The following is an 11774-nucleotide window of genomic DNA, read 5'->3' as shown; positions in this document are numbered from 1 at the left end:
ATGTGAGCCCAACTTGAAAAGCAAACTTCTCGCAGATTAAATTAGTTTCAAATTTAATTATAATAATTACATCATTTTTCTATGCTGCCAAGTATCGTGTTTATAAAATATAAAAGGGAAGTAAGCAAAACAGTATAAAACCAATGAAAAGACTCGTTTTAAATGGGCTAAATTCTGTGCCTTGCACAACAGATGAAAATTCAAGTTAATATTTTGAATATATATTTCATCAACGATCCTAAATTGCCGCTGTTTTATTGGCGAAACAATTCATATTATATGAAGCTTATTTAATGTGGTTTTTATTTTTAAGTAGTTACTATAAACTATTGGAAGAACAACAAAAGTTAAAAGTACTATCTATTCATGAATTAACTATTATATATAGTTATATATAAATCCACAAAATATATAACAAAAATGTAGGTAAGTCAATTGAAAAAATTCTGACTCACTCTTAGGCGAACATAAGGTATTCTGCTTTAATTATAAGAGGTGACATTAGAACATCTTGGTAATTATAACAAATTCAACATTCAACACCTGGCAACTCTGAAGCACTTGGCAACTCAAAATCCACTCAGTAGAGAGCCGTATTGTCACACAAAAGTCAGGACGGCCGAACAATTTCGAGCCCAAGTAAGCCGGATCTGTGGAGACCCAGACGTGATCCCAATCGAACCAATCGAACCACTGGATTCCCGGAACTATGTACGCCGCCGTGAAGCCGCTGTCCAACTATCTGCGCCTGAAGACCGTGCGCATATACGACCCCATCTTCACGCTGCACTCCAAGTGCACCATCGTGATCCTGCTCACCTGCACCTTTCTCCTCTCCGCGAAACAGTACTTCGGGGAGCCGATCCTGTGCCTCAGCTCCGAGAAGCACACGGAGTACGTGCAGTCCTACTGCTGGACCATGGGCACCTACATCCTGCCGGCGGAGAACGAACGCGATGACACCAGCAGCTGGGCGTTCGCCTTCTACTCATCCACGGGAACCGCCGAGGCCTTCAACCTGAGCAGCCTGCGCGCCCTGGTGGCCCAAAATGAGCAGTACGCCCGGCTCATCTCGATTGCCGAGGGCGTCGGCCCGGAGACGCGTGGCGTAACCAAGCGAATGTACCTGCGCTACTACCAGTGGGTCTTCATGATCCTGCTCTTTCAGTCGCTGCTCTTCTACTTCCCCTCGTTCCTGTGGAAGGTGTGGGAGGGCCAGCGCATGGAGCAGCTGTGCTGCGAGGTCGGCGACGCGCTCATCCTGGAGGTCACCTACCGCACCCGCCTTCAGATGTTGACCAGGTACTTCCGCGCCCAGTTCGCCCCCATCCACTGCTGCTACTCCATCAAGTACGCCTTCTGCGAGCTGCTCAATCTGCTCATCAGCGTGAGTTAATCATTCTGGCATAAAAATGCCAGAATCTGGTGACTTGTGTAACTGCTCCTCCGCCTCCGCCTTTGCTGCAGATCCTGAACTTCTGGCTGATGGACGTGGTGTTCAATGGGTTCTGGCACAAGTACATTCACGCCCTGGCCGCCATACCCGTGTACGATTGGAATCTCTGGAACCTGATGACGTCGCGCGTCTTTCCCAAGGTGGCCAAGTGCGAGATGTTCGTCTACGGGCCCAGTGGCACCCCGAACGTCCTGGACATCCTGTGCGTGCTGCCGCTGAACATCCTGAACGAGAAGATCTTCGCCGTGCTGTACGTGTGGTTCCTGTTCATCGCGATGCTGGCCACGATCAACATCCTCTACCGCCTGCTGCTTATCTGCTGCCCGGAACTGCGTCTCCAGCTGCTGCGCACCCACCTGCGCGGCATGCCCAAGGCGCATGTGCGAGAGGTCCTGGCCAGCGCAGGATACGGCGACTGGTTCGTGCTCATGTGCGTGAGCATCAACGTCAATCCCTCGCTGTTCCGGGAGCTGCTCGAGCAGCTCTACGCCAAGCAGAAGCAGGCGCGGTCCACGGAGACCGTATTCGCGGAGGCCAAGCCTCCTTCCCAGCAACTGTCCTCCCAGCAACATCCCTCCCAGACCAAGCTGGACAGGAGTCCCAGTCGCAACTGCAGCCTGACGCTCGATCCCATTGCCGATCGCCACTCGATTGGCTCGCTGAGCAGCCACCGGCTGGGAACGATGCCCACGGCTCCGACCCTCAACTTAATGGCGCCCAACGACGAGATCATCAGCATGGATCGCTTCTACCACGAAAGCCACGCCTAGAGTCCCCTCTGTTTGCCTGCCAACTTTGTACTGTTTACTACCAATTTAATCAAATGAGCTTTAATAAGTCGAATTAAGCACAAGTGATTTTCAATTAATTGGCTGTAATGTGCCACCCCAATATTCATTTATTTCATTATTTTTTATTCACTGTCGAGGGCAGTACAATACTATATAGCTGCCACATTGAAAAACTGCTTCGATTGTGCAATGCCAAAGTGTATTTACATAGTCGTCGTTGCCTTGTTAGGAGAAACAATCGCAATTACAAGATTTTAAATTTCTTAATTTTCTTAATAATCGTAAATTTATTATTTAAATTAAATATTATTTAATTAAATATATGAATAGATAGGGTAAATAGGCTTCGGCTAGCAGAAACTAACCTCTCTTTCGTTTTGATTGCCTTTATTGATGGTTAAACATACACTCTTACATATCTGTGTACATAGTTTTCAAACACATTACTCCTAAAATCGCGCCCGTATCATTTCGCATGTTTTCGCCCCCATTTGCAGCATTTTCCCGCAAGGAGCTTTATCAGTTTGGCAAATAAGTGAATTGCATCAGAATGCAAATAAAATGCACTAATCAAAATGACAGCGGGTGGCCGGCGGGGTAAATACCAAATTCCAAATACCAGCAGGCATAACAAAAACTTTAACAAACTTACAAAAGTTAAACAAGCCGACTACAAGATGCGATGGTGGTTGGGTTGGCGGGGGGCAGGGGGGCAGGGGGGCCCAACGGCGTTCGCTCTCGCTGAGAGATGATGACGATGATTGCGAAACTCTTCTCTTCCGCTGGTTAAGCTTTTGTCTGTCTGCCAACAGGTAAAACTAACAACAACCATTTGAGAGAGGGCAGAGAACGGGAGTCAGTGCTGCCCAGGGTCGTTTTCGAAAAGGAGCCAAATATTCTTGCACTTTTTAGGCAGTTATTTATAGTAAACTAGCGGTTAATTCGTTCGATTTAAGTAATTTAGTTAATACGCAAAGAAGTAATTGAACAGACTACAGCCTGTCTGTAACAAGAGACATTTCCACCAAGGTAAGCAAATGTAAAATCTAACTGAAAAACAGCTGAACTGACTGCACTGGCAGGAGCAGCAGATGGAAATGGAAGTGGAAGAGGAAAAAGAGGCGACGACAACGCAAATGGCGGCAATTACATGCAGCTACAATAACACAACAACAGTGGGTGGGGGAAGAGAGAAGGACAGTGAGAGAGTCAACATCACTTTGTCTGAGGCGGCCGAAGAGAGTGAGAGAGAGGGGGACGGTGGAGAGGTGGGTAAAAGCGCAAAATAAACAAAGTTAATTTTAATTAAAAACCGCAGGAAACCGAAAAAACAACAAAATGCTAAATAAAATGGGCGTGAACGAAGTGACTCAGCGAAGCCGATGACGATAACGATGACGTCGAAGGAGTGAGTGAGCGGGCCGGATGTCTTGCATATGCAACTGCGATAAAGAGAGAAAGCGTAGGAGGGGGGGAATCAGTGTTGTCAGCTGTTTTAAAGCCGAAAATCTAGTGAGTACTATTACTTCTCCCAAAATAGGAGCTACATATATTTTACATAACAAACACGTAATTCCCGAAACATGTAAGTGCGCGTTTACGTAATAAGATGAATACGCAACTAAACTGTATATGTGATAACGCCAAGTTCTGTTGTTCTTTTTGGGCTTGTGCGTTTTGGGCAAACTATTTCCAAGGCCCCAAAAGGATATGATGGTTTTTGATTAAGAAGATTTAAAAATATGAAAGTCGCTCTTCATTAACATATCAATAAACCTCAATTTTGGTTAAATAAAAAGCCTAATCTATCTGGAAAATAAAAAGTTGACATCTCTAAACGGTATAGACAGAGTGGCAGAGAAAACATGCCGCCAGCTGAAATGTAGGCTGAAACTGAAGCATAACATATTCCTTCTCCGCTCACAACCCCGCCACCCCACACCCCACCCACCACCCACCGCCCACGGGATTCAGCGCCACCAATGGATAACTGTAACTGAACAAAGACACATGTAAACAATTCCGTTTGTCTTCGACGCTGTTTCTGCCTAGTTTTAATTATACCGAGCAAAAACTTTGCCCGCACTTTGCAACACCACTCTAATACAAACACCACCCACCACCTCCCACAATCAACCCCCCCACAATCCCCCCACCCCCATTTTCCGTGGCAAGAAAGTTTAAAGTGAGCAACGGTAAACGATTTTTAGCGAACCACAATCCCCCAATCCACATGGAAATTACTCATCCTGCAAGCATCTTTCGCCTTTTAACGGAAAATCTTTGAAGAGGTTTTGAAGGAAGAAGGATTTTGGAATGCCAAAACTGAAGTGCACAAGCAGTAGGGAAAATGGCTGAATTACCTATAATTTCTTGGGTTAACTTTGTTAAGAAGTATATTCAAATTTTAAGAATTTTGATAACCCTATTTGAGAGATTTCCCTTATATATGTACACAATTTTATTATTATGATGACAATAAGAACTAAAAAATTTCTAATGAAATTGTAGTTTGCAGACATACATTTTTTACTTGGAATTTGGCAACTATCCGCATACACTATACTAAGACTTCCTCATGTTGTTGCAAAAGGGCAAAAGTTATGCCTTTTTTTACTCAATTTAAATCAGGAGAACACAAGCCGATTCCATAAACCGCCCATGTGCATCACTACAATTTGATTTGCTTGTTAATGGGCTGGCATCCTTTTGCCAAAATAGATTAGCTAGCTAGCAGAGAAGCAACTTCCATCCGAACCATCCAAACCGTCACCTTGGTAACCCCAAAGTGGTTTTCAATGGCGAAGGACGACAAAGAAGATTTCAAATAAATTAACAAGTTAATTGAGTTTCGTGTTTAGGCAGCGAGCGAAAGTGATCCCGACCAGATGGGACCAGGAACCCGATACTCTATACCCCAAACTCGATTCCCGAATACCGAACACCGAACACCGAGACCTCAGACCGAGCCTTATGGCCAATAATCAGTGGGAGTCGCCAGGTGAGAGCCTTGCCCCCACATTTGCGGTCCAAATATATTGACACTGCCAGCAAAAGGGCCACACTTTATTGGGGGACTTTGAAAGTGTGACAAAGGATTGCAATTCGAGTTGCTTTAATTAGGAATGACAGTACATACATATGTACATATATACGATTAAGCTTCCTTATTAGACTTCTACTGGTTATTTTGGATTATTTGGATTGAAGTTTGGAAAAACTTGTCCAGAACCACTTTTAAAATTTACAGACTATTCCAAGCCAAGTTCGCAGAATTCAGAATTTCGTTTGACAAAGACTTAAGTTGTTTTCTAAACTCACAAAATTCAGATCGTCACGAAATTAAACATACATATGTATGTCTGTATGCATACAAATTTGTACACTTGGGAAAATAAGAACCCAGAAAGTCGATTTGGTTGAGCTTTAATATTTGCGTTAAGCATATTAAGTACTTCATTTATATTTGTATTTGACAACAATTACAACCAATGGTTATAACTTATTCTTAGGAAGATTAGGAAGTCGTAGAAAAATAAGTAAAAAATTTTAGAAATATTTATTTACCTAGACTAACGCCTTCATTAAAATGAGCTTTCTTTAAGATGCAAGTATTACAAACCTTTTATTTAATTCTTATTATTATTGCAATAGGGCTATTAACCATAAAAGGCTAATAAGCTAAGCTTAAGTAAAAAAGAAATTATGAACAAAAAGGGCCTAAAGAATTCGCGTTTGTATGTAGTTGCTTGGCGGCGCCTTCGATGAACAGGCTGGTAAATTGAGTGATTTTAGTAATTCATGTGCCCATCACGAGGACGCCTTCGCTCGACGGCAGCTGTGTCCTTCTGCCCGTCCGCTGCCGGCGGCGAGTGTCCTTGCTGTTGGCGAATGTCCTTGCTGATGGTGCTGGTGTGCGAATGCGAGTGAGAGTGCGTTGCGGTTTGTCAGGTGCGTTAAACTGTGCGGTTCGGGCTGCGGTCGCCGCCGGTTATTAACAATTAACAATTAATGCTAAATCAATAAGCAAACACGATGGCACGCATAAAGCGACAATGTCATTTATATGCTAATTAGCTGAGGCCAGCTCAAGCAGCTCAAGCAGTTCGCCTAACCATTTGCTTGATTCCGGCCAGCTCGGCGAATAAATTAAACTTTTTCGAACGTCCGCCCTCGAAATTGGCGAAAGGCCCGCCGCCGCAGCACAAAAGCCTCGTGCGGAAAATGCAATCCCAATTCGAGGAGTGGCCAGTGGCCAGTGGCCAGTGGCCAGTGACCAGTGACCAGTGGCCCGTCCTGGCTTTTGGGCCCATTTCTGGGCACTGGGCACTGGGCACTGGGCACTGGACACCTGGCAGTGGGTTTCGCATCCGCATCCGCATCCGGATCCTACCGGCCTGTGTGGGACATGTGCAACAAAATCATTTTTCAATTACATTTTCGGGTTTCGTGTGCGGTTCTGGCTTTGGTCCCTTAAAAAGGCGACCATGACCACATGGCAGGTGGAATGGTGAGATGGCGGGATGATGCTGTGTGAAACTGTGGATGGCCGATGCTTTTGCACCAAAAAGGGGCAGAAGGACAAGTGCCAAGTGGGCGGCGCATTCACATTCGCATTCGCATTCGCGCCCCGATTGTTGCATATTGAAAATTTGCTGCAAAATTGATTTCACGGCATTTCTGTGAATGCGAAATGCAAAGCATTTTGAATGACCATTGATCACACGGATGCGAAAAATACAGGTGATGGGGGGCAAATTGAAATTGCTTTGGCATTTGGAAAAACCTGCCATTCAGTCATCATTTTACTTCTGGCTGATGATTCATACGGCACCTAAACTCAAATGCTGAGCAAGTGAGTAATATCCTCATTATACATTATACATTACATTAAATGCCTATGTTTAATCATTCTACTTTTAATAATATTCAATTATAATAGCCTAATTATAGTAGCCTACTATTGAAAACAATCACCTCAAATTAGATTAATATAATAGGCGTGAAGTGATTTTGTAGCTGTGCCTGTCGACAATCTTAAATAAGAGTTCAAAAACGGGTATGTTGACTTAATCAGTTTTTGCTTGGAAAACGAATGAATATTGCAAACCACCGGACCGCATCAAATAGCGCGTCCAAAGCTCAAAATGCGATCGGATTGTTTACACTGGCCAAAAAAAAATGTAGAATGTAGTATAGAATAGAGAACTTCAAAGTTATATTATCAAGAAATCTACATTCAAATATTAATCTTGTGTGTTTGACCAATAACCGGAAATCGTAAGATACTCTAACATAAATTGGATATATGTATGTACATAATGAATACTCAATAGCGATGAAATAGAACAATAACTAATAGATTAAAAACAACACAATCTAGACTCATTAGCATTTAAAAGGCTTTGCTTTATAGAAGAAGGTGTACCCTATTCTCCCTCAAGCTGCAACAAAATACAAAGTTTTTTGTTTCGAGTGGTCGCACATTTAACAAAACTATCGTTGGCCAAAACTGGCTTCGGAATGCCAGTGTGCGTGGTCTAAACGCTCCACCAGAAACAGCTGTAAACAGTGCTGATGCAATTGCACTTTCGGTCCCCAGACTTAAACACCATCATCGGATTCCCAGGACGCCCACCTATGTACATCCACACCCACATCCACACGCCTACATCTACGCCTACATCCACGCCCACGTCCATTGCCGTGGCCATCATCCGTACCGTTTTAATCAATTATAATTGCTACCATTTTTGATTAGTTGGCACCTGCCTCAATCATCTGCAGCATCCGAAATGGCCAGAATCGTTTTGGTCAACCGTGCACACAGCAACGGATGTTGGTTTTCGTTGGGCCGCTCGGTTCTGAATCGGATTCCATGAAAATCCGGAGTCCGTGTGGCGGGTTTGTGGGGTTTGTGGGGTTGGGTGGGGGTTGAATATACCGACATGGATTTGGGGGGAGGGGGAGCGGTTGGCAAACATTTTACGTAATTGCGCACATATTTAAATTGCGTTCCATATTGCACAATACATCAAATTATGGCCCAAAGTAAAGTAAATCTGGCTCACGGACACAGAAACGGACACGAACGGGCAGACAGATAAACGGACAGACGAGCGGACAGACCAACGGACAGACAAACGGACAGACAGACTAACGGACAGACGAACGGACAGACTAACGGACAGACTAACGGACAGGCGGACAGAAGAGGAGCAGAAGAAGAGGACCTAAGGCCAGTTAATAAGTAAGCCGAAGCATTTATCCGGGCTGCCCCTGTCCGTTTTCCATTCGTCCTTTGTCTCTCGTCCTCTCATGGCACATGCATTTTGCATGAGGTTTTTCGGGCGAAATATTCCGCACAGAGCACACGAGCTGCACTGTAATTTATTTAGATTGCCTGGGCAAATATTTATGCACATCGTTCCATTGACTTATAAATCAATTGCAGCCACCGGGAAGTCCCCGCTCCACGAAGCTGGCCCTAATTAATAAAGACAAATTACCCGAAAGCGAGTTTGTTACTTGCATCCTTAGGAGGATGCCACCTCTTAAACTATCCACAGAGTTCAAAGGCAATGTCCTGACTTGACTGCCCATCTGGATTAGTCTTAAAGCCGGCGCTCCTCGCATTACGACAACGTGTCCTTGAGTTTTGGCCCTAGCGGCCGTATCCTACATCCTTGGCCATGGCTGGTTAGGTTTGCAACTGATTTGATTCCATCTCGGCCAATTTTGCCGGCTGGGCGTGCTGCCACGCCTACAGCTAAGCGCTCCATGACAAAGAGAACGACTTAAAAGCACTCCTGCCGCCCCGCGTTCCGAAAAAGGACTCATCGACACACCCGGGGTCACATGGCTAGCACTTTGAGTTCTTAAACAGAGATTACATTTACCTAAAAGCTAGTTTCCGAGAACAAGCTATTATTTCTGTCATATTTTTAATTATTCTTGATAGATAATTCTATATATATATAGTATACAAAGTATACAAATGGTGTAGGTACACCATTAATTAAGTTTGCAGTCTGTTTGCTCGGCGGCTTAGTGTGATGACCTCAGTTGTGGACGGCAGTATTGCGGCGTTTTGTGTGTACACAAAAAATATTTCACAGGCAATTTCGCAGCCCCACACACACACACACAACGACACACGCCCACACGAGCGTCTTCGCCTTGGTCCTCGAATGGGTCCTGTGGTCCTGGGACATTCACTATTGTGCATACACAAGCTGCAATAAAAAATTCAGCCCACGTCCCGAGCACTTATTGATACGTGAGCATAGATGACACACAATCTCGCACACACAATGGATAAGTAGCGCATACATATGCATAAGGTCCTTTTCGCAGTTGGAGGCGCCCAAGGATATCGCCCGAACAGAAGAACACAAGAACAGAAGGCATGCCAGTCACCGGGACAATAAGTGGCCATGAAAAATGGACAGGAGTCGCGACACCGCTTGCGAAGGCAACTCGATCAATTTCGGGCAGATGAATCAATTTTTGGCCACCGAATCACAGGGCATCCAACTGCAGGTCAGGATATAAAGCAGCAAGGAAATCGTGGCATCAGGATCGGGAATTGCTTATTAAAATTCGCGTGATATGGGAAATAAAGAAAAAGTGCACTCAAATCCAAAAGAACTAAACCAAAGAAAACATTGAGGAAACTTTCTAAAACAAGGAAATTTGTTGCTATTGCTGTTGATATAGCAACTGGTAGTAGCCCGCCCAACCTTTACCCATTTAATTTAATTCCGTGCAACAAAATAAAGAAATTATTTCAAATGGTCCCTAAGTTTAAGTTCCGTTTTTAATACCCTATCATATTTCTGTTCGGCATGATTAGCAATAGATCGGCAATAGATTAGCACTTCATCTCTAATTCATACATTTTAGTTATCATACTAATATCTCAACATATTTCGCCATTTAAATTGACCAACTTCAGGGTCCTTACCTAAATCCCAAATTTTAAAATAAGTTTTTTGACTTTCTAACATGGTGAGATACATATGTATATAAAAATATAATGCGTTATATGTATATAAAAAATATTAAGTATAAAATAAAATCATTAGCGAAAGCCAAAAGTATAAACAATACCATAATAAGAATAAGGAGCTTAGCTATTAAATATTATTAAATTCAAAGCGCCTTTAAAAATAATTTATTGATTGATAATTGACTTTTTATTTACTTAATAGAGAGAAACATATAGATTTTTACCTTGCGTTGTATTTTACATAATTTACATTTACTTTACTTTGTTTTTGTTTTCGGATCAGTTTTTTTCCCGAATGGGTTTAGTTTGGTGTTATGCAGACTTATCTCTCCATTTGCAGTCGGAGGGGGGCTTTAGATCACTTTCGGTTTTATTACTCTCGATCACTCTCGATTTTCACCTGGCAACGACTTTAATTTTCCCCTCGTTTTCTTGTATTTTACTTAATTATTTTTCACTGACTTTAATATCATGCAACCATCATTGCTTTTGTATAACTACTTTTGTTTGTATCATATTTTGTTTTTATTTTCTTTGGGTTGTTTTATCTTTTCAATTTTTTTTGGTTTTAATTTAACTTACATTATAATTCATTACACCATTCTCTCACATATTATATTATTATATTCTCTTTGCAACTTCAGTAAATTTTCACAACAACAAAAATTAATGTATAATACAAAAACAAAAAAAAATTAATTAAATAGAAAAAAATCTATAACTAGCCATATTTCGGTTGATTTTTAATCCTGTCATTCCCAGGCTAATACGATCTCTAGTTTATAAAAAAGCCTCTGAACCTCTAAATTATAAATAAGTGACAAAACAAAAGTGCAGCCAGCCTGATAACACAAAGATACCAGGGCCAACATGATTTCAAATTAATTTATTAAGTTGTTTCTGTTGCATATGCTTACATACTTAAGCCTTTGACTTCAAATTATGCATAGGTATTCAATTTTATTCCGAAACTAATGATTGTACATTTTTTAGGAATACTGCCGAAGTGCATTGTTTAAAGCACAGTTTTGTGCCAGCTTTCAAGTGATTTCAAATCAGTTGAGATTTCCATGGCCATAAAGGGGAAACATGGGGCCAGCACACACAGAGTGGAGCATTTTGGTAAGGCCACTTTGCGACATTTTAATTTAAATGCTAATCAGTTGGCAATAGACAAAAAAGAGCGAACCTATCCCACCTCGAGTGCAGTTCATGTTCCAGGAGCCGCCTGCACAATGTGTGTGCCTGGGTGTGTGCAAAAATTGCAACTCATTTGGAAGTGGGTGGCCCGGAGGGGTGGGCCGGGTTGGCTGGGTAACCTGGATGGGCACAACAGCAACAGCGCTGCAATTTGTATTTAAAATGTCGGCCATTGTGGATTAGCTGAGACAGAGGCGCACCCAGCACCCAGCAGCACGTCAAACACGAGGCACTGCAAGAAAAATATAGTGCAGAAAGCACTCAAAATAACTCAAAAAATATGAAAGCCACACAGAAGTCGCTTTGGAAAAAACAT

At 42.7% G+C, this 11774-nt stretch overlaps 1 protein-coding gene across 1 annotated transcript; it reads left to right on the top strand.

The window, feature by feature from the left end:
* Positions 1–517: 517 nt before the first annotated feature.
* Positions 518–2299, top strand: LOC6526063 (innexin inx6). The gene is made up of 2 exons (XM_002101844.4): positions 518–1387; positions 1468–2299. Exons 1-2 carry the CDS (start codon positions 710–712, stop codon positions 2224–2226), a joined length of 1437 nt encoding a protein of 478 aa, XP_002101880.1. The 5' UTR covers positions 518–709; the 3' UTR covers positions 2227–2299.
* The last annotated feature ends 9475 nt before the right edge of the window (positions 2300–11774 follow it).

This window comes from Drosophila yakuba, chromosome X, assembly GCF_016746365.2.
Source record: "Drosophila yakuba strain Tai18E2 chromosome X, Prin_Dyak_Tai18E2_2.1, whole genome shotgun sequence".
NCBI classification, from domain to species: Eukaryota; Metazoa; Arthropoda; class Insecta; order Diptera; family Drosophilidae; genus Drosophila; species Drosophila yakuba.
Note: the sequence above shows the minus strand (reverse complement) of the source record. Positions and strands in the feature narration are given on the sequence as shown.